Raw genomic sequence first — 23,400 nt, forward strand, 5'->3', positions numbered from 1 at the left:
ATATGAACACTTGCTGAAAGCTCGTGAAAGTTCCATATCAATCCATTAATGTGTTTTCATACAGTAGCTTCATAATCAATGACGGGGAACAATGTGTGGTAAAACCTAACTTGTGTTTATTGTGTTCCTCAAAAGATGTTGGTGTGATTTCCTGAAGCTGGAGGATCACAAGGAGCTGCCTAGTTAGCTCATTGCACTGGTGGTTGAACTAGTTGTGTGATGCAAGAGTAGCGAGTTTCTCTTTCACCTGAGAGCAGCTGGAAAGCAAACAATCTGTGGTTGAGCTCTGACACACTGCTGCCCTCTTCTCTGCAATCTACTCTTAAGCCAGTTAGTCCTAACAGTAAATAATGCAGAGCACGGCCAGCGTGATGCAGATGATATTGACAAACTCCTTGTTACTAATCAGATCTCTGAACACAAAGACCCACAAACACAAAGTTTTGTACATTTTTGTTACAAATAAATAAAAATAATATTTGGGGACAGGAAACAGGGAAGCACAGGGAAAAATTCAACACAGTTGAACCACAAACTGTAAAGTATTCATTAAACTCAATGGATCTATCAGCAGCATGGAGAAATTGGACAATGTTGTCCATCATATACTGGAATGATGAATACTGAACTGACGTGACCACAACACATCATAGGACACCGTCTGAAAGAACGTGTCATCCACATCTGGCAACAATAACAATATAATTCAGTGGAATTCTGTATATGATAAATGGGATCATTTCAATAAACAGACCATAATGTACTGGGCTTGGAAAAAGGCACAGATCCAGAGAATAATTTCTTCTCTGACATCAGTGACAACTGTAGCTCAGGAGGCAGAGCAGGTCATCTACTGATTGGAAGGTTGGTGTTTCGATCCCTGGCTCTCTTGGTCTGCATGCCAAATATCCTTGGGGAAGATACTAACCCTAAGTTGCTCTGCAATGCATCCATCAGAGTATCAATGTCTGTGAATGTTAGTTAGTAAGCACTTAAAATCATAGAAGAAAGTGCTTGAGTGAATGTGGCATGTTGAATGAACACTGGGCTGTGAGGTCAGTTCCTTGATCATTAATATGCAAGTCCTGGACAGGGAGGAACGCTGGTTTGAGTGAGGAATCAAGGAGGCCATTTACGTGAAAAGGAAAAGACCATCTCTGAAACGAGGAAGATGTACCTGAGGGTCCATTTGTCACCATCTTACAATGCTGTGATTGCAACCATTCCCCAACTCTCTGTGAATGGTACTCATCGTCTTTGATCAGTGGTCATGACAATTTGCATGTTAATGATCCAGGAACTGACCTCACAGCCCATTGTTGATTCAGTGGGCTGGACCAGTTGTGTAAATTTACTGTTATAAGGTTGGAAACCTGCAGTCAGCTGAGACTGAAGAAGCCACTTGGATGAGTGACAAAATGTTTCTCCCACTGAAGACGTCCAGATGGACAAAATCAACCTCTTGGGATTTACTTACCTGGATGATTGAGCATGCATCATGACAAATGCATTGAATGTTTTTCAGTGTCACACAGGATGCTTACGATGAAAGAAGACAGTTCTGGACCCCTGCTGATGTGCCAGTTAAAAGAAAATGATATTCCCCTGCAGGTGCTGGTGCAAACAGATCACGTCAGCAGACAGGTATGCTTATTTTGTTAGGGGACTAGAGTCATTTGGCACAACCAAAATGTTTTTGATTTTTGTTCTAACATATAAAATAAATAGTCAACTCTGAGTCAGCTCAAAGAGAAATTGTGTGGTAGGAATATACTAAAATACTTGACGTACGTTTTCACTGTGGTCACTAATACCCCTTTAAGGTTTTGTCTTCCTGCAGGCAAGACTAAATTTGTGGCCTGTTTTAGCTCCAAAGAGGAAGGAAATCACAAAAGAAGTTCAATGGGAAGATTCATTTTTCCTCTGTTCTCAGGCCAAAGATGTGATGTAATCCAGGCCTGTGTAACTACGAGTAAATCACTAAATCTGCAAGCAAGGAATTAAACTACTTTAAAATATTTCATGGTGGTACAATCGTTATAATAGTGCTGACTGATACACCTGAGAAACTATTCTTTTCAACACAGACTCAATAAATAAAGAGACCAACGAGTTTTTAACCACAATGGACACTGAAAGCTGAAACAGAAGCTGTTCATCTAAATCCCTGAAAACTTAAAGCCAGAGGCAGCGAATATTTCAACATCCTGAAAACAGGATGAAACTCAAGATTTATTGGTTTACAAAGTACACAAAATTCCTTCCATATTCATTTGTCATTTATGGAACGCCTTCCATCAAAAGCTTTGACATTAAGACTTGACATCAACAGGTATACATGCATCATTAAATAAACAGAAACACACAGGTATTAGAACATATAAAATTGCAAAACACATCCTACCAGCATTGTGTTTTTAATAAAAATAAATAAATATTAAGAATCGGTTAGACAAGCAATAAACGTGGGGTGCTGGGATAGAAACTTTTTACCCACGTTTTCAAAATGAAAAGAAATTTTTTTTCGATTCAGATGAAAGAGCAAAGTCACGCCTCGTTGTGAATGACGCGAAGCTCAAAGTACTGAAATGGGGAAGGTCATATCAGAACATCAAAACAATACTGTGGTCCCAAACGTTAAAATAACACCACCCTGAGCAAAAATAAAGGACGGCTTCGATTCATAGACAACAACTAAATGCATAGAAAACCCTTGGAGTCAAAGTGTTGGTTAACAAATGAGAGTCAGCAGGGGAAGGACATGAATGGAACAGCACAACATAAGTAACCAACTAATGAAACACAGCTATTATTACATCGTTTTGTTGCTTTGTTTATTCCACTGTGAGCTCAAGTTTTATTGGGATCTCGGTACTGAGGTAACACTTCTCCAGTGGAGGATGTTTGCGTGTCTTCACTTGTGTTCCAGTCGCAGCAGCTGCTCTTTGCCATTAATGGTTAATGAGCGTAGCCGGCCGTCCTCTTCCACCTCAACTCTCTCCTGACCGTTCTCTACAATTCTGCAGAAACAGAGAGCATTTTGCACCATCTTAATCGTGAAAATCCTTTTCCACGTAAATGGGAGCAGCACTCGTACCCCTCGTCTGCTGGTGCAGTGTTTAGTCTGCTGACGATGATTAGGCAGGTGTAAACATGGGTCAAACTAAGCCTCTCCTCCTACTTCCTTCCTACTCTCCTTAACTCCTGCCTACACTTCAAAAAAAGAGCTGTTTTTTGCACACTGAATATTTTGGAAACTTCCCTCCAAATTAAATGGCGAAAGTGTGTTTGGCTTTTTCTTCTTGATGAAAATTACACTGGAAAAATCATCAACAAAGGAAACACAAAGCTATAGAACACCTCTGGCTGCTTCTATACACTGATTCAAGCAACGGATCTTTTCCACTCCGAGGTCACCGTTTGACAAATGTTCCATGTTGGTTCAGTTTGAAATGAAACCATCCATTTGTCTTCTGCTTCACAGAAGAGCTGTGCACTGATTTGATGTGTCGTTTGCATGCAAAAGTTGGAATTGATTTAAACCAATAAAAAAAATAAACTGTGTGAATGTGAGCACCTGTATGGAAAGTCTAACCTGTACACAGGAACACTGTGAAGAGTTAAAGACACAAATGTACAGGACTGATCAAAGTCTCGATTTTAAATTCACAGTATGACTGTCCAAAAACATTCACTATCCAGTATCTATCATCTATCCAGACCACATTTAGATCATTTTATAAACATTAGGGATTCAAAATGCAATAAGCCAAGTCTGATTAAACTGTGACTCTGTGGAAAGGTAAGAAACAAAAAATGTTAAATAATGGTAAGTAATAAGGCGACCTTAAACTGGCAGAAAGCATGAAGCATTTATTCGTATTATCTCCGATCATCTGGCTTTTGTGATGCAAACATCCGTACACGGTGCATGATAGTAGTTGGGAAAAACCTGTGGCAGAAAGCTTAGACCGTTTTTCTGATTGATACGATTTGCACAGCAGTTCACAACTATCAGTGACAAATGTGCCACTCAAGGGGTCCAGAACAGAACTCTGTTTGTTCCAGAACTGGAAAACATAGAGCCAGTTATGTTGTTGGACTTCCACATGTGCACACAACAGGTTATATGCACTGGAAACACTGGGAATCTTCTGGGTTACAGAACGCGAACGGTTTGTTTACATTAAGTGTAAAGATTATGGGCTTCTTCCCGTTCACAGACCAGGAGCACATGGACATTACAAAGATGGCTGCCATGTGATGAGACTATGACTACAAGATCGCCGCTAAAGCAGAACCTCAACCAACGTCTGCAAAGCTGATACCAGAAAAACTTCAGCCTAATCTGACTGTGATCTCAGCTGTGATTAAAAAGCATTCAGTTTTTATACAGTACATCCAGCTGAGGACATTCCTAAAATTCCTCAGAATTCCTCTGAGAATCGGTGTCGGCCAGCTGCTCTCGCTTCATTTTTAATCTGTGAAAAGCTGCTCAAAGAGCTCCTTCCCTGACAAGTGAAACGACTCACTGTGTTGCTACACCAGGACACAATGATTTGTGTTCATCTTTCATTAAAGTTAGCACGACTGTTTGGTTTAGAATTGGGCGACACGGAAGTTGAGCTCACTGATGACACCACAGGGATGGAATAAAGATTTGTGCACGATAACTGAGAGTACATAAACGGTACGATGCACATCACTGCCATATGCATATGAGAGAGTCACAGTGAAGATTTTGTCACATGCTATCTGGTAGGTCAGTACCTTTTAGTAGTGATCTTCCTGCCGTTGATGGTCTTGGTGGAGGTAGACACAGAGCGAAAGTTGCCCATGCTTCCTCCGCCTCCTCCTCCAAAAGAGGTTGATGAGAAAGAGGTGAAGCCGCCACCTCCCATACTGCCCATTGTTGTCATGTGACCCATGTGACCGATATGACCCACGGTGCTCATGGAGCCAAAAGAACCAAAGGCTAAGAGTAAAAAGTTGATGAATTTAAATCTGTTTAATTCATTTAAGCAAAAGATCAACATTGCCAACAGTTTTGGAGCCACTCTGCAGCAGCGTGTGCTTTACACTGGCTAACTGCTTACCTGGGTCAAAAGGGGAGAAGCCGGCACCGAAGGCTGGGAAACCAAAGCCCCCCAAAAAAGAGCCACCTGTCCGGCTACGACTTGCCCGGCTTTGGTGCCGCCGGCCACTACCAAAAAACGGGTCATCACTAAATGGATCTGCACCTGAGAAGAGAAAGAGTCAGAGCGCAAGAATAACTGAGAACCACAGCAGGAGGCCCAAAGTCTTCAAACATGCAGTTCAAAGCTAAACGCAGTCACAGAAACAGTGATGTACCAGCTTTGTTCAGCTGAATGGAGGTCTTACCAAAAAAGTCTGCAAATGGGTCTCTGGCACCAAAGAATTCCCTGAAAACATCTTCTGGGTTACGGAACGTGAAAGGTTCATGGAAATGCTCTCCATTGTGGAAGTGCGGCCCTGAAATATCAAGTCAGTCAAAAGTGATGTTAAAAGTGTACATCCGACCAGAGCCAGAAAATAATTCCAATTCCTTGGAATTGTTAAATCTGCCTGCCTATCGATTCCGCTTATCAGTTCTCACACTCTCGCTACGATCAGCTGATTTCAGTTCGTGTGTCGGTGGAGGGAAACAGTGACGCAGTCTCCAGCGTGGATATGGACATTCGTTTTATTTTTATTACACAAAAGGATGAGAGCGCGATGGTGAAGTGGAGACTGCTCCGGGACAGGAACAGCTGCATCAAACTGTTAACACAACTTTGGCAGCATGCTAATGCTAAGCTAACAAGAACCCAGAGTGACATTAAAGCTGAGTAAATGCTGACCCCAGACCAGCACCGTGATAACGTGAGCCGCTGCTGAACTTCAACAGGTAACAAACTGATGAGCAGTCAGGCTGCAGCCTCCGTTTGTACCTGTTCATGTTACTAGGGTGGTTTTCATCTGTGCTTTGTGCTGAGGCTGTAGCCTCAGGTTTGTATTACTAATTATGAGACTGTGTGTTTCAGATGATTTTACAGAGCAACATGAGAGTAACATAACAAGTAGCTTAAGTAGTGTGCTGCATTACTTTCAAGAAAAGTGTTGTGTGTAATATGTGCAATAATGACTTTGAGTAATGGGCCCACCAAACAAAGAGGGGAAGCACCTCCAACACGCACAAACATTTGACCCACAGCATGTAATTATTTTGTGGAAGGGAATCAGGGAATTGATAAGTGACATTGATAATGGAATTGGAAGTGCTAAATTCTTATCAGTTCCCATCCCTTTGTGCACGATTTGCCAATCTCCATGGAAAATGTTAAAGTGAACGCGATAAAGCCCTCACACACATCGTAAAAATGCTATAAATATGATCTCGTGCCAGTGTTCAAACCAAACAAACAAAGATGTTAATAAAGTTACAGGTGCATTTAAAAAGAGATGCTTACCTCTTCCACCATTGCTCCCTGTCAGCCCCTCTTTGCCATAACGATCATATATACTCCTCTTGTTTGCTAAAACAGGAAAGTGACAAGTTTCAAAAGCTGAAAAAAAAACTGTGGGAAAACAGTAATAAATACAACAAAATACAGAAATACAAGGATCACCGAAGAGACAGAATTGTGTGTTTTCATTGAGTCGACCTCAATGAAAACACCGTCACACACAGATGTGATACAAACCATCAGACAGGACTTCATAAGCCTCTGACAACTCCTTGAACTTCTTCTCAGCCTCCTCTTTGTTCTCTGGGTTTTTATCTGGGTGCCACCTCAGGGCCAGCTTTCTGTACCTGCACACCAGAAGTAAAAGGTGCTGTTGCAGTGAAAACAATGAAAGCATGGGCTTTTACCATTAAAGCATTGAAGACATTCAATGAAAAAGTACAGATGTAAAAGAGCAAAACATGAGCACTTCGGATCTGAATTTTCTGACCAGGTTTCAAAGTGAAATGTGCCAGTATGTGTCAGCTAAAGCCTTGAAGCACGCTGCAAAGAGCTATGTTAAGTGTTATGTTATTCATGTACATGTCAGAGGGGAAACTATTACTCTTCTCACTCCCAATTCAGATAAAGGATAGTTCATTCAGCTCCCAGGTGGTGCAGATGTGACGCAGCTCTGCAGCTCTGTCTGCATTTCCCTGTTAGCTTAAACTCCTTCAGCAGTTTGTTAATAAAGCTCAAGAAACAGACACAGCCTGAGAAAACTGCAGGTTCTCAGCTAGGACCACATTTAAAACTTCAACTCACGCTTTCTTTATGTCATCTGCAGACGCATCCTTCCGTACTCCTAAAACCTGGTAGTACTCCACCATGATGAGTGGATGACTGGAGAAACTTCAGAAAGCCCGGTGAACCTGAAACAGCGAAGACAGCCACTGCTTATTAGCTTGATCATTAAGTATCGAAATCACTGCGTCCTCAGTGAGAAAGTCTGAGAAATATTGAATTCATGCCTCTCTGGAAGACTTTGGATTTCAGGAAGTCTTTTTGTGGGATTGCAGTAAAACAATCAATTTGTTAAGAAATGTTCCAGACTGAGCCAAGTGCCTCAGATGTGTTTGCGTGGCAGCTATAATAAGATTAGATCAAATTCTCTTAACAACAGATAAGAAACTACACTGGCTCCTTCATTACCTTATTCAGCAAAGAGGCACTTCCAAAGTGAAGCGAGTGTTGCATTAGTTTCTAGAGAAACTGAATGCTTTAATAAAAGTAAAGATGAATCATGTTTCAAAAATATAAACAGTTAGGTGCTGAATGGAATTCTGTGAAACTCCACACAGAAATGGTGGTGTTGGTTCCCAGGATGTTCTTGCTGTGAGGCAACAGTGCACCACCATGCTGCCTCACATGACTTATTTACTTCTAGGGTGGATTACTGTAATTTGTTATTATCTAAAAAGTCTTCAGCTGATCCAAAAAGCTGTACCAAGAGTACTGACCGGGACTAGAAAGAGAGAGCATACTTCTCATACTGGCTTCCTGTTAAATTCAGTACTGAATTTAAAATCATGATCCTCACATGCAAGGTCTTGAATAATCAGAGCAGATCTCAACTCGAAAACCTCACAGTACTGTATGAGCCTGATAGAGCACTTTGCTCTCAGACTGCAGGCTCACTCGTGGTTTCTAGGATGGAAACTAAGTCCTTTGTATGACTGTTGGGTCTTTACCCACAATATGAAGCTGTTGTTGTGATTTGGCGTTTTAGAAATAAAACAGAATTAAACTGAAATTGAAAACTGATTTTTATGCATTTCTCTGACACAGGGGCGTTTCCAGGAATTTTTAAATACGGTAGCTCAGAGGGGTCCCAACAACCAGTCAGACAGGCTCAGGGGTAATGGGTGGGAGTGTGTGCTATGGTGTTTTTATGCTCACTGTACACAGAGTTTGATGTGACATCGCCTGGTGCGTGCCGTGCTATCTGTGGTGCTTCGACCTCTTGACTTTTGTAACCTGGCACATTGCGCCATGGCCACTGCAGCCGGGTTGAAGATACGATCGTGTTGGTTTCTATTGCCATTTCAATGATATTCCAGCTCAGGAGTTAAAGGGGAACAGTTTAAAACTTGAGACTTTGTGGAAAAAAGTTTGCAAAAAACAAAAAAACTTGGCAAAGTCCTTGCTTCCACTTTCGACTTCTTCTCTTCCAATATCAGCACTCATGTGGTGGTATTATCTGAGTGGTCTATCGTTCAGGAAAATACTACAGCAGCGTCCTGCACCTTAACCACGGGCAGTGCAGAGGCCATACTGGCGCCCTTAGCCCCGTCCCTGCTCTGGTACAAGAGGATTAAAAATAAAAATGATATTATCAACAAGAACCTTTGTAGTAACGTTTTTTAAGGTCCCACCTGGTGAGAATTTTGTTAAAATAACAGTTTAAAACCGGCCTAGTAGGTGGAACTCTCCCTTTAGAGAGGCAGCGAGGACATCACAAACCAAACATGAACGAATGCTGTGGGACACTCGCTGCTCTACCACTGAATCAGATGCTATGTATCATATCATAAGGTGGAAAAGGGCTCACCTCTGGTTCAGTGTATGCAGGTTATGAGGTCTTCTGATCATTTTGAATTATGATTCTGTGGATCAGAGTCATAATGTTGTACTTTATAGTTAGTTTTCATTTGGACTTTTTCTTTTTAATCCAGTTTAATTTCGAGAGTGGGCTTGCTCGCTTCAGTTTTATTGGTTGTAAATGTTTCGATTTAGTTACTTTAATTTTTACTAGTTTCAACCTTAGTATTAGTCTTTTTATATGAGCGTTATTAAAGCATGGAGGGCATATGCCGTGATTCAGAAAAATCAGTGCAGGTATTACAACAAAAAAACAGAACTTTTTGAAAGCAGTGCCACTCTTCAAATTAAAAATAACTGTGAAATATTTCATTTTATTCTTCCAAGCGCCACCTTTCAGTATTTTGAACAGAGATGTAGTTCAGCCCTGTGAGCCCCTCCTGTGCACAGACGTGTGGCCTGAACATGAAGACCAACAGCTTGTGTCTCGCACTTTTATCTGCCAGTTACATATAAAGACAGTCTGAAAACAGGCAGACTGTGAAGATTTAAACGTAAAATGGAAGAATGCCTTTCAGTTACCATCAGAACCGGACGAAAACTCACTGGGCTTCACTTCTCTGAGCGGAACCCCGAGTAGCTGCTGCTACCCGGCTAACAAGGGCTGAAAGAGCCGCTAATGGTAACAGCGAGAAGACTAAACATAAGTATATTCAACAGAAAGACATCTCACTGAAATACTACTCGTACCAGTAGCTGCTTGGCGAACCTAAAGTAAGCTAGCTCTGGCCGGCAGTAAACAAAAGTCGCCATATCATGAATGCTATCAGTCTTACCCAGCGGAGGATCAGCTGTCTGTACTCTCAGTCGGTTTGTCGAACAGACACACGGTCTGATAATTGGAACGTGACAGAAACTAAAGAGGTTTATTCATCTTCAGCAATCTGCACATTCACAGATTTAACACAACGTCCTGTTTCTTTCTTCTTCCCCGCCTCGCGTCTTCTTTAGCTACGATGCTTAACAACAAGCTTAGCGTCTCTATACCGCCGCCCACCGGACACAGGCTGCATGGCTGCTGACCACTCGCTGAAGTTTCCAGGATCACGACTTGGACAATCATTAAACATTTCCATACAGACGTATGGGAATTCGTTTGTCGTATATTTTTACCCACTGTCAGTATTTACAGCATGTTCCGTGTCTAAAATTTGCCATTATTATACACCAGCACTGTACAGAAACTGGATACAGAAACTTCACGAACACAAATACATGCATGTCAGGTTCATTGGCTGTAGGTGTGCACAGTTGTCTCTCAGCAACAGATTGGTGACCTGTCCATGGTGAACCCCACCTCTTGTCCCATCTAGGATGGGGTCCGGCCAAAATACGACACTGAATGAATTAACTAGCAGGGAACTGATCTCTGAACAGGAGAGCATCAACTGATTCTCTGGAACCTTCGTCTGGTTGGTTTAGTAAGCTTCTGGTGATTACGAGAACTTTTTGAACCAGTTGTTTTTCGTGTGAACTTTCTATGAAATATATAAAAAAACCACTTCAATACCACGGTCTCTTGAGTTATTTTTCTCTTTAGGTATCCTGCTTTTGTTCCATTTCTTTTCATGCTCAGTCCATACATGTAATGTGAAGTATCGACTATTAAAAATGAAACTGTAAGTTAACTGAATGCTGTACACAAGTCAGGGGACAGCTAAGGTAAAGAAACATGACTGACAAGAAACAAAGTAAAACAAGGAAGTTCAGTAAAAGGAGAGGACAAAGTCTTGTGATGCTTTGCACCTCTAAAGCCATGATGCAGTCCATTTATACAATGCAAATTGTATTATTTTGTTTAAGCAGGCATGTGATCAGGAAAAAAAGAACAAAATGAGTGAATACAGAAAACAGAGCAGGCTGCAAGAACCAGTGAAAAATAAAGTATCTTTTGTTATGCTAGTGTGACCGAAGGAACTGGACATGGAAATAGGCTTTATTTTAGCAGCTTTGAGGTCGCCATGGAGGTCATTGTAGTCATGGTCGTCATGGCAATGGTGGGCACACCGATCTCTTTAAAAATGGACTGTGTGACACCAGAATGTGACACTTTATTCTCGCTGAGCGTTCCGATGATCATCTGCCGCATCTCCCTGCTGGCATCACCCCGCACAGCAAGCAGCGCCTGGATATGCTCCTCCCTACAGAGAGCCAGAGGGACAAACAACCTCAGCCACGTACAGGCAAACTCATTATAGACACGCTGGTGTAGCAGTTGATGGCCTTGGTAGCATTGTCACGCCTCACTCAGTGATCAGGCACACTTCAACATTAGTGAACCCCAAGGCACTCTCTTTTTAAACTAAGTTTGAAATGCTTTTTTCTCATGGCAGGGTCATGCTTAACAGAAAGAACACCAACACAATTCAGCGTGCACGCCCTCATCAAGATGTTTACACAGATTGCATGAAAAACACTCTTTTCTAACGCTGCGACACCAGGAGCAAATTCCCACCTGGAGTCAGAGTGGAATATTAATCAGTTCTTTGATGTTTTAATTTTGTATGTATTCCTCCCAAAGAGCACTTTAACCAAAAGCATTTCAAAGTGGACATGGAGCACTACATGTACAAAGGCTAACTTACATCATGGAGCTCTGCTCTCAAAGGCTGACACAGATGTGATTCTGTCTGTGAAGCTCGATTTAAGAAATAAATGCTTAAAGTTTATAACCTGGTGATGTAACCTTCTGTACTGACAGAAGATGGCGCCAAACACTCTCAAAAATGTAAGCACTTCTTAAATCCAGCTACACAGACACTGTTACAGCTCTGTCAGTTTTGGAGAGCAGGGCTCAATAAATTAGCTTTATACATTTAGTGCTTAATGTCCACTTAAAGCTCCAAATCAGTAAACACACAGCATTGAGAACAATAAAACTGATAACTAAAATGTATCAAATTAAAAAACTATACCTGCACACGAGAGGCAAACACTTGAATATTTATTCCACTATAAATTTGTTAGAAGCTGCCCCGGCTTGATTTATTTCCCCTGCTTCCTAGCACCAGTTCTGGATCTCCATTGTGGTTTCCTATAACTGCCATGGAGACTTTCTTTTAAGTCTGTTTCCTGCATCCCGCGTTTGGGTCATCACTCGTGGTGGTCGAATGGCTGCACTGTCATTTCGCAGCAAAAGTGTCTTGAACCCTGGCTGGGGCCTTTCTATGTCAGGTTTTTAAGTTCTCCCTGTGAGCGTGTGGTTTCCTCTGAGTACATCCTCCCACAGTCTAAAGGCATGCATGGATGTAAGGTAGATGTATAGAATAAAGTGTTGGTTAAGAGTAAAAACAAAACAAAACAAAACTATATGAATGTGAGTACGTTACATTACTCCTACACTGAACACAGCAGCTACACCTAACAATAAGTACTTTGATTTTTAGGAATGAATTTGATGACACGTTCTATACTTACAGATAAATCCAGCTTTACAGACAGCGTTACATCTATATCAGTTTCTGAGAGCAGGAAGTACTCTCTGTGCAAACTGAAAGAAATCCTGTTTCCTTTTACTAGCAGAAGTCACAGCTTTTTTTTTTTTTTTTTTTTTTAAACTGTTAATTATTGTCAGCAACTCATTGGCCATGAATGTCATGTGACACTGTGCAGCTATAGTAGAAATGTATTGTGGTGGGTAAAAACCTTATTTTAAGGAAAAGCAACCTAATGTCTTTTATTCAAACTCAGATCTGACTGGTGACACTATTTGTGCAGGGCGTTTTTTCAGGGTAACTACTACAATTAAAGCTCATGCTATTTCCTCAAATGACCATGAAAGCAGCAATTTGAGAGAAAAAATGTCAGTGTTTAGTGTAAATGTGCCATATAAAAATGATCCCATCATTTCAATTCTTGTACATGTCTAAAGTACCATGCTGAAAATCTGGGAATGATGCTGACAACAGCTGGAATGCTTGTCAGCGTTAGCATGTGACTGTGTACCTGATATCAGGATATTTAGACACCAGTGTGGAGACCTCCAGGAACAACAATGTGGGGTCAGTCAGCTTGAACACTTCTGCAATAGCAGTGATGGCACCACAAAGCCAGTCTGTGTCCTCACCCTACATGGTTAAAAAACAAAAGAGAACCAAGAATATTTTCATAGCGCTGCTGTGTGAGGAGCGTGTGTATCATCTGCTGGGCTGTTAAACTCTTCACAGTACATTAATTAGAGTTAGGGTACAAAATCCACACAAAAACAAAACTTTAAAGAGTCAAGTCTGAGCTCATTTAGGTCAATATAAAAATGAATGAGGTATTATGGCAAATTAATATACATTTTAAATATATTTTAGGAAGTCATACATTATTGTAGTTCATTTTTTGATTAATCTAAAACATTGTAGTCATTCAAGATCCTGGATTTTTGATTTTCATGAGCTATAAGCAGTAATTATCAAAATGAGAGAAGAACCACACACGTAACTGTCCACATATTTCCACAGCAAAGACCACTGTATACATGTGAACTTACCGCAGCCAATTTTCTAAAGAGGAACTTGAACTGATCAGCTTCCTTCATCATCCTTTCAGCTCCCTCCTTTCTCTCGTCAGGGTTTTTAAAAGTGATCCTCTTTTGCATCACTGCTTTAATGTACTCGACTACCACCCTGCGCAGGGCCTCACTCGTCATCTCCTGCACACAGCACATCGAGCAGGTTAGGCCTCAGAGTAGAGTTGCACTACAGCTGTGGAAGCTACGGAAACAGCTCAGATCTACATGCTGAAAACATTGTTATTCAATTTCACTGGACTCTATGACTTTTTGCAAAACTTCTACCTGATTGAAAGGTTTCTTAATCTTGTTGAAGTCATTGAAATAGTCCTCCACCGTCACACAGATGGTATCCACAGCATGAGAGCCTGTCAGCCACTTCCTGGTCAGCAGTTCGTTCAAGTGACTCTGGAAAATGCAACGAGAGAAACAAAGAGTTTGAATGCATCGAATAATTTGTAATCAGTATATAAACATATGAAAGAAAATTCTTATCATTCATTTGTAATGCTAAAATAAATCGTCATTTGTATTTTTTGTTATTTTATTGCAGAGTTTAAGAGGTTTCACAAGTTCCTGTGAAACAGCTGGTGCAGCTGTGTTGACCATCACTCAACTGTACCCTCGAAATCTTATAATAAGAGAATTTGTCTTAAATAAGAGTTTGACTCACTTTAAGCTGATAAATCTGCAAAGGTTTTGTGTTATTATTATTACAATGTGTGAGCAAGGAGAGCAGGCTGGTCATTTACTCGCTCAAAGACCCACGAAGCAACAGCACCTAATATACAGCAGATTCATTTGTCTCTTATTGATCAACAGGAAATATATAATGAATTTAAATTTGGTTATAAAAACCTATATTCCTTTGAAGTGGACACCAAAATAGTAGCTAAATGCTTTGCTGCAAGACTAGAGAAAGTACTTCCTCTGAAAGCCGTGGACTGAACGTGACAGACGTGTTTTCTGGACCACCCAAACAGTAAAACACTACTTCCAGGCTCTGCGCATTTAATGAACATGACTGGTATCCTTTAATAAAAATCTGATTACAATATCAGACTGGAGTTTGTTTTTTTATAGAAAATGAAACTAGAAATACTACATGTTTATATGTTGTTTGTTGTAACTATAGTATTATTAAAAATATACTTTGTTTTTTTTTTTGTTTTTTTTTTTACCTCAAGATCAAGGAAAACTTCATCTAACAGGAACTGACAACCCTCCTTTGCCACCTCATTGAGGGTCCTCTCTATAGCAGCATCACTGTCGGTGGGCTCTGATGAGTGAGAGTACTTCCTCTTCAGACTGTTGATGGACTCTCTGAGTGACAGATGGAACTGTTTACAAATAAATCTTCATAACACGACTGACCCATAAATCAGTTTCACTGACAGACACAGCACCAGCGGTGAGCCACTTTAACCACCGTTTCACCAGCCTGTGTTTACAGAACATATCACACCCTAGTGGCTTATATTAATATTGGCATATTTTTGCATGCTTTTCTCACAAAACAACCTTATAGTTGTTTAAACAGTATAGTCATTGCTAAAATGCAGAAACATCAACAATTTTTAAAATTTAATTACTACTTTTAAATTTAATACCAGTAAAGCATGAATTTGGGTAAAACTTGTGCAACAATAAAAAACACATGATGCAACATCTTCCAGCTGACTGTAGTTCATAAAGAGTGACGGAGGATTCTACAAAGGACTGAGTAGCACATATTGCTGACAGTGGCTTATACTGAACATTTCACAGCATCAACCAATAAGCAGAGGCTTTTATTATGAAAAAGGGACAATCCTGTGAAATTCTTATAATCACTGTCCCATTACTTTTATTTTGAAAATCATCCCACATACTTGTGGTCAATAAAATAACTTCCTGTATAACACTAAGGGCTTATATTTTGAAAATCCAAAAATGTCTAAGCACATTTGCCTTCTATTAGGAAACCGAGGGCTTTTATTTTGAAAACTTGACACGCACTTTGTCCCTTCTGTTAGCCACTGCTGTCTCTTGTGCACCAGAATGTGTGTGTAACAAACAGGAGCAGCTTCATATGATGAAAGTGATTTGCCTTCATTAAGATCTCAGCACATCACAGCTTTCCACAGCTGAATGTCTGAGCTTGAGCTCAGTGTCACTGAGCTCTTACTGTATCACGCACAGGTAAACAGACAGAAATCTTCAACAATCTTTGCCAGCACACTGCCAGTCAGTGTGATTTGAACTTGTCTGAGATCATTAGTAGATGCACCTATGGTGTCACAATCTTAGGTGTTCATGCCAACCCAGCGAGCTGATGACAATAAATTACAGAGTAATCCACCTCTCATTTGGATAATATGTTAACACTAGTTCATGAATGAAATTATAACTCACTTGAATGTCTGGCAGTTGTTAATGATGGCTATCATATACTGTACATAACACTGAGGCAGCTGCCTGTCTCTCAGGTGCTCTTCTTTGTAGCTCACCGCCTCCTCCCTGTACCTGCAAACAAAACACACATAGTTACTGGTAAAGATATTTCAGTAGTTTGTTCTCTTACTTGTTCTCTAAATGGATGCAATTACTATTCATTATTAGCTACTTTTAATTTGGAGACCCAGGGACTTTTATGAACCACGTTGAGGATGTTCATTTTGTGCCCAAGGTTGCAAGGTGCACTTGTAGCACACTTCCGAATGAGGTGAGAACAGAAACAATTAGAACTGGATTCACATCACAACAGTTTTATTCATCACAATGATCCGGATTCTCTCAAATGTTTAACATACTTCAAGCTTCTATTCAATGATTAATGACAAAGTCTCATCACGCTGGTTTTAACTGGTCCACAGTTTTTCAAGGAACTGAGTCAGTCTCACAATAAGTCAACACTAGAAAATGCAGACTAATAATTCTCGCACAAATTTTAAACAATGGTTATGCTGTGTGAAACTGTGGTGTGAGGGTGCGCAACAAGAGAGCAGATGGAATAAACAGAGTACTATAAGGCCATTAGTATATAGTACTGTGCAGCCTCCATTCATTAAAGTTGCTGGTGAATGATTTTACCTACAGCACCAGAATGGAAATAAAGGTATTTGTCAGTGTAACTATATGCAGTGAATTGTCCCTTAGTGTACACCTCAGTGGAACTATTAAGTCCTCGTGAAGGAAATAGCTACAGGAAAATACAAGTTTGTTTGCACAGCGCTAGGGTTTGCATATGCCTGAGCATGAAAATCAAGGCCTGAAACTCTCTACTCTAGGAGGTGCTTATCATAAAGCTGTGGTTTAAATGACACTTTCATACAATTCAAAATCACACTCATATTTTTCTTGAACTGTTACAATACAAAAGTATGACAAAAATACCTGATAAGGAAAGTGTTCATTTGTTTCAGGCAAAGCTTCAGAACCTTTTCTTTAAAATCTCCATCAATCTGTGCAGCAACTTGTAGGTTCTGCTCAAACATCTGAGGAGTCGAGACAGAATCAGATGAGTACTTTCAAGAAGCAAGTACAATGTAGCACACATCACACAGTACACTGAATGTCACAGCAAATCCTTTAAACTGCAGTCAGTGAGGTACAGCTTGTACTTCATACTAATACTGTGCCTGATAAAGGTTTTCATGACTGTCCACCTGATCAAGTGCAGTGAAAATAAACTACTTTTAACAATGAGCAGTGTTGGAGAGTAACTAGCTAAACATAACCAAGTTTAATTACAGTTGTATAAAATTGTATCTCCTTTCTGTGCTCTGACTCTTCTCTGCCAATCAAAGTGCATTACTGCAGCAGTGAACCAGGCTAAGGCAGGTGAGCATGCCAGGGAATAAGCAGAGAAAAATGTTTACAGGAATAAAAATGGTGCAATATCAAAAGACACAAACTTAACAGAACGTGTGGAGCCTGTAAAGGATCCTCTGCTACTGTTGAAACATTTTTACAAATAATCAAGTGTAGTGTGTTTCAAGTAGTTAAACTAATTTAAATAGTTACATGGCTTATTACATTTTAAAGAGGTAACTAGTAATGCTATTGAAAAAACAGGTGTGGTCTGTAATACGAGTGCTGACGCTTGGTTCAAAAAACATCTGGCTGAGAACATTCACACGAGGCGTGTGTTATCAACACACCAAGTCCACGGCCACTTAACTCGAGCGAACCCACAGTCCAGGCATACTGAAAATCTTAAAGCACTCCTCACAGGGGAGCTGTGTGTTACCTGAAAGACGATGGCCGGCAGTGTGGTCTGATAGTATCCGTCTTGATCAGCCTCAGGCTCTGTTTCCTTTTGCCAGTCTTTCTTATCCGTTTCCAGGGCCTTGCGTAGCCAGCCTGTTATATTAGACTAAAGACATGAACGTCAAACAGATAAAGGAATTGACTTGATTTCTGTTCCTTGTGACATATTGTCATTTTTTAATGAGATGCTGACATTACAAGTTACAGATATGAGGACATGAGGAGCTGTTTTTTTGCAGTTGGATGTTCAAGGACCCGGTCTACTGTAGTGCAGCACTCACAGTTTTTAATTACATGAGAATTTAAACTGCACAATATACTGTATAAATAAATATTACAGGCACAATAACTTGAATGAGACAATCCAGAGAGTTCCTGGTAGTAACTTACTGTAAAGGTCTTCACATATTTGCTGAGCAGGTCGTCCACCACCTCTCGAGGCAGCAAAGGCTCCAGCTGGTGGATGTCACACTCTGAACAGAGCTCCGGATGGCCCATCATCTCCACGCTGGGACAAACACACACACACACTCGTTCTATAACAGTACATCTGTCACACCTGCAGTTCCTCATGAGTTTTGCTCAACAGTAGTAAGATGCCCCAGGGTTAGGTCAGTTTAAATACGTGCTTCCAAGCAAAGACTCGCAAAGTGTGTTTTGTGTGTGTACCTCTTATATGTGTTGAGGACCCACGTCAGAAGAGACACAATCTCATTCGCCTCCAAGTCCTCAGAGGCCAGTTCTTTGACACGCGTGGACACAGCATTGTGGTAAAGACGGAAAAACCTGAAACACGCATACATGGTGCACATGTGGGTGAGCACGTCTCTGAATACGATACACAAAAGCATATATGTAGAATATATTGTTGACTCATGTTTATTTAAAAAGGACAATGCATATGAATGAACATGAGCACTTAAATATACCAGATTTAGCCAGACTCATTTTCACATGTAGTCCCTGGCGGGGGACTGCTAAATGTACAAAGCCCCTTTACCTCACTGTTTTATGGAAACAGTTTGATAGATCTGCAGATCTTCAATTTTTTAGTTATGTACAAATAACCTGATGATTGTTGGGACTGAAAGACATTTATAAACATTTAGCATAAATGTGACATCTCTGACCTGTTGAATGTGTTGTAGTGTGGAGGGAAACACTGCACCATGAGATTTTTGACAACAATCAGATCATCCAGAACATATTTCCTGGTTATTTCTAGAAGACGAACCAGCCACATTTTATCAGCCTCTCTTGTGACTGCTTGTGTGCCCTCAATGCGGGTGCTGACTGTACCCTCCAACACCTGCAACAGAATCCACCAAAGGCTTCATAAATGCTCACTGGCTTTGTGGCTGTGTCAACCATGACTGCAAACACAGGTTTAAATGAGTCAAAGGGGTCTCCATAAGTGGATGGAGATCACTGCAGACATACACCAGTCCTACAGCTGACAGAATACTAACCATATGGTCAGAAATACAAAGACTGAAATATTTTATGAAGAAAATGAAAATAAAAGCAAAGGTAAGTTTACAGGCAAATTAAATGTAAACAAGTTTTGGATAAGTACACACAAACACAATGACTGATACAATTTAAGAAGAAGAAGGAAGAGTTGGCAGGTACTTAAAAAGATGTGGAGAGTTTTCGGACCCTTTGAAATTGTTTCTGTTGTTTTTTCTCTCAGTATTTACAAAGTATTATTCTGTTCTGACCTCAAACATCTTGTCCTTCCACTTTTTGGGCCGCCCAGGCGGGATGAACCCAGTCTGCTTTTTTCGGTCAACCATACGCCGATCAATCTTCTCCTCCCGCTCAATGATACGAACTACTGACACCAGCATGGTGGGGTCACGACGAACTGTTACCATGGACCGCTGCAGTACCATCCATAATTGTTTAGCCAGCTCGTCTGACAGTCCCTGAACCTGGAAGAGAACAGAGAGAGCAAAAGCTTTTTGAGAGGCTTCTGTACAACTACTTGTGTTGAACCAGGCTATATTCTTAATCACAGGATTTTTTTTGTCTGGTTAAATAAAGGTTAAAAAAGAAAAAAGAAAGAATGAACACAAGTTTAAGGAATTGGTGTCACTTCATGAAGCCAGGTCAAACTATTTTTTACTCATTATTATGAGTAAAAAGGCTGCCACTGGTCCAACTCTCTACGTCGACTTTGCTATGTTCGCTTACATCTTCAAAGTAGATGGAAATGAGATGCATGTCACTGGTGTTCTTGCTGTCCATACGGTACTGCTCATACATGAGGTCATCACGTGAACACTCCAGCTCCATCAGCTTCCTGTGGGCCTGCAGCAGCTCTGCCTGTTCTATCAGCTGCTGTGTCTCTCCCACTATCTCTGGCACTAGACACAAAGCAAAGGAAAAAGACACCCATGCCAGTAAAAACCAAGAGCAGATAAGGTTTCTATAGTAACAGAATATTGTTGGCATCTTTTAGATTGAAGTTTTTAGGTTCAGCTAAACTTACCAGAGAAGATATTTTTTAGGTTTTCCACAGCAGCAGCCAGCTGGCTGTGCTGAACTACAGCATCCTTGACATCTTTTAGGTTTTCAATGGTGTTAATGCTCTGCCTCCAGTCTTTACTGACATCAGCCAATGAGCTCTGGATATCTTTGACATCTAGCAGAGCACTGTGCAGCTGGGTCAGTCCAGTCCGAACACCATCCAACTGGGACTGAATGGCTGCCTGAAGAACATCAAGGACCATCAGGAAACAGATTCATGTTCAGTATCATTGTTGAATTACTGTGACTTAATAACCTTGTGCTATATACAAATGCTTTGCTTTCTTGTTTAACGTGTATCCATTTACTGTGTAGATTACTAATTAATACATTTGATATTAAAAAAAAGCATACCTTTATCTTAGCTGTTATTGAATTAAATACTAGACATTGCTAAGATAACAATAACAGTACACACAGAGGAAACACATCACCTTGAGCCGCGCTTCCACTGACGCCTTTTTACGGGCCTCTCTTCTTCTGTATTGCTCCACTTTATCCAGCTGATCTGACCTCTGCAGCATCCCTGCCACACGCTGCACTGCAGTGGCAACTGCCTCCCTGCTTGTTTCCTCCATAGTCCTGCTCAGCAAATAAGGTGTCAGGTGTGTCCAAAGGTTTCCGCACAAGGACCTGCTTAAAGAGAAAAATATCGAAAGGGCTGATCTTTATGTAGTGCTTTTCTAAAACACATTTAACCATATATTAATGCAATACTTTGTTTTACAAACTTTAACACTCATGACTGGTTTAGATACCTTGATTAATGTGGACATTAAACACTACGTGTATAAAGGCTAATTTACACCATAAAGCCCAACTCTAAAAACTGGCATAAATTTTCACACTGTCTGGATTTAAGAAGTAAGTTTTTTGAACATGTTTAGCACCATCTTGTGCCAGTAATTCAATTCAACTTAATTCAATTTGATCTACAAAATGCTCTTATCACTGTAATAAAATTTTGAACGCTGTAGGCCATAACAAGATCATTTGTATCCTTCTCTAATTCTGTTTCTGTGCTGTGATGAGCTCTGAAACTTGACCATTCCTCTGCAGATGATCAGTTAGCTGTTTAGCAACTACTTTTTCAAGAATTTGCAATAAAAGGAAGGTAGTTAGCCACTGGTTTTGGGGACTGTATGCTGCGGGTCTAAGATGGTATTCCACTTGTGAAGACACATACAGCTTTCAAAGGTCCTGTTTATAAAACCAATAATGCTGTGCAGTTATTGAAGGTAATGTCTAATCCTGACACATCACATGCACGTGAATGTCACGTCCATTATTTTCTTCCGGTTATCCCATTCGGACGAAGGGGCGCTGGAGCTGTCACAGAGCAAGAAGCGGACCAAACCCTGGGCAGCTCTGTCGCAGGGACAGAAAGCCATTTACAAATGACTCTGGGACAGCCTTTGTCTTCTCGACAGTCCTTCATTGGCAGACACTGTTAAATGGCTTCTGTGGTCCTAATGCCGCCGCGTAACGTTAATGCAACACAATAAAAGCTAGTGCTGTCTTTGCACTGACAGCTATAACACCGCATCCGAACACAGTCGTGACTGGATCAAGTATACAATTCAACTCTAACGTTGAAATGAAAACAGATGATCCAAAGTAGTAAATGGATGCTAAGCTAACAACAGGCGAAAACGTCCCAGTGTCAGCGACAACACAACAAGCTAGTTCTTCAGACCCGGAAACTTACCTCACTTAAGTCAAAACCAGAGGGAAGACAAAAACCATATCTACCAGTATTAAATATATTATTATTTCAACTAACACAGCCTTTGTTGTCGTTGTTCAACTTCCTGCTCCTAGCAGCGCAGGAGACGCCTGCTGCTTCTTCTTCTTGGCTGTTGACAAACAACGAATTGGTGAATTACCGCCACCAACTGGTATTGAGTGGATCGAAATGTCATACAAATGCGTTTGTCTAAGATAATTAAATATGGCCTGATAACTTTTGCTTCCTGATTTATTTCTAAGTAAATCAATTAAATGTAGTTTAAGATTAAATCCATTTAGGCTTTCAATCAGTTTTCTTGCTTCTTCCTCATACAGTGTAATATAACATTCTCTATTGTCTCATCAATACTCACATTTTTCATTGCAATGTTTCCCTAAAACGAATAGTTTAGCCCAGTGTGCCGAAATCTGAGATGTGATGATTGTTTTTTTTCTCCTCCGTCCTGTCCTTTCTTTCTCCCATTGTTTTTGTCATCTCTCCTTCATTTTGTGTTTGTGTTGTATTTTATTTTTATTTTACTAAAGCTCAACAAAAACAGTTTTTGGTTGCACTTTTTTTTTTAATGTGTAATCCAATCCAAATAGAGCACGATTTAAAAATACAACTTTGACGTGCTGTACAAGGCAACTAAACACACCACAACAAATCAATGAAAAAAGTAGAAAATACATTTTCTGAAGAAACTGCAGTGTGAATGCTGATAGCTGAATGTTTTGAGCTGAAATGAAATAACTGCTGAATGTTCAGTTAAAAATGTTGAATGAGCTGAATAATGCAGAATTTTTCACCTGAAAACAAAAGTGCAGAACTGTTGAGAGCTGACAATCCAAAGACTGGTTCTGGCTCCGTTCCTCTTCACCATCTACACTGCAGACTTCTCCCACAACTCCACCCAGTGCATCCTGCAGAAGTTCTCTGATGACTCTGCAATAGTCGGCCTCATCACTGATGGGGACGACAAGGAGTACAGAGGACTGACTCAGGACTTTGTGGACTGGTGCCAGCTGAACTACCTCCAGATCAATGCCAGTAAAACCAAGGAGCTGGTGGTAGACTTCCGCAGGCACAAGCATTCTCCACTGCAACCACTGAACATCCAAGGTATGGACATTGAGGCTGTGGACAGCTACAGGTACCTTGGTGTTCATCTGAACAACAAACTGGACTGGACTCATAATTCAGACGCCCTCTACAGGAAAGGGCAGAGCAGGCTGTACCTGCTGCGGAGACTCAGGTCGTTTGGAGTGGAGGGCCCACTA

At 40.6% G+C, this 23,400-nt stretch overlaps 2 protein-coding genes across 3 annotated transcripts; both read right to left on the reverse strand.

Annotated features, from left to right (window-relative positions):
- Nucleotides 1–2,195: 2,195 nt before the first annotated feature.
- Nucleotides 2,196–10,049, reverse strand: dnajb6a (DnaJ heat shock protein family (Hsp40) member B6a). The gene is made up of 8 exons (XM_063461762.1): nt 9,884–10,049; nt 7,272–7,378; nt 6,705–6,814; nt 6,471–6,536; nt 5,383–5,493; nt 5,097–5,240; nt 4,771–4,975; nt 2,196–3,020 (listed from the first exon to the last, which is right to left on the reverse strand). Exons 2-8 carry the CDS (start codon nt 7,334–7,336, stop codon nt 2,915–2,917), a joined length of 807 nt encoding a protein of 268 aa, XP_063317832.1. The 5' UTR covers nt 7,337–7,378; nt 9,884–10,049; the 3' UTR covers nt 2,196–2,914.
- Nucleotides 10,050–10,227: 178 nt separating this feature from the next.
- exoc3 (exocyst complex component 3) lies at nt 10,228–22,237 on the reverse strand. Of its 2 annotated transcripts, none has more exons than XM_063461761.1 (16): nt 22,100–22,237; nt 20,826–21,027; nt 20,354–20,573; nt 20,056–20,228; nt 19,581–19,793; nt 18,990–19,168; nt 18,529–18,645; nt 18,250–18,367; nt 17,840–17,965; nt 16,984–17,084; nt 16,003–16,113; nt 14,790–14,931; nt 13,894–14,016; nt 13,588–13,749; nt 13,053–13,174; nt 10,228–11,248 (listed from the first exon to the last, which is right to left on the reverse strand). In XM_063461761.1, the coding sequence occupies exons 2-16, from the start codon at nt 20,967–20,969 to the stop codon at nt 11,044–11,046; spliced, it is 2,256 nt and encodes a 751-aa protein (XP_063317831.1). In that variant the 5' UTR covers nt 20,970–21,027; nt 22,100–22,237; the 3' UTR covers nt 10,228–11,043. The 2 variants fall into 2 exon arrangements, with proteins under 2 accessions (XP_063317831.1, XP_063317830.1); XM_063461760.1 differs by having other exon boundaries at nt 10,229–11,248; nt 20,826–21,024.
- Nucleotides 22,238–23,400: the final 1,163 nt, after the last annotated feature.

This window comes from Pelmatolapia mariae, linkage group LG18 (assembly GCF_036321145.2).
Source record: "Pelmatolapia mariae isolate MD_Pm_ZW linkage group LG18, Pm_UMD_F_2, whole genome shotgun sequence".
In the NCBI taxonomy this organism is placed as follows: Eukaryota; Metazoa; Chordata; class Actinopteri; order Cichliformes; family Cichlidae; genus Pelmatolapia; species Pelmatolapia mariae.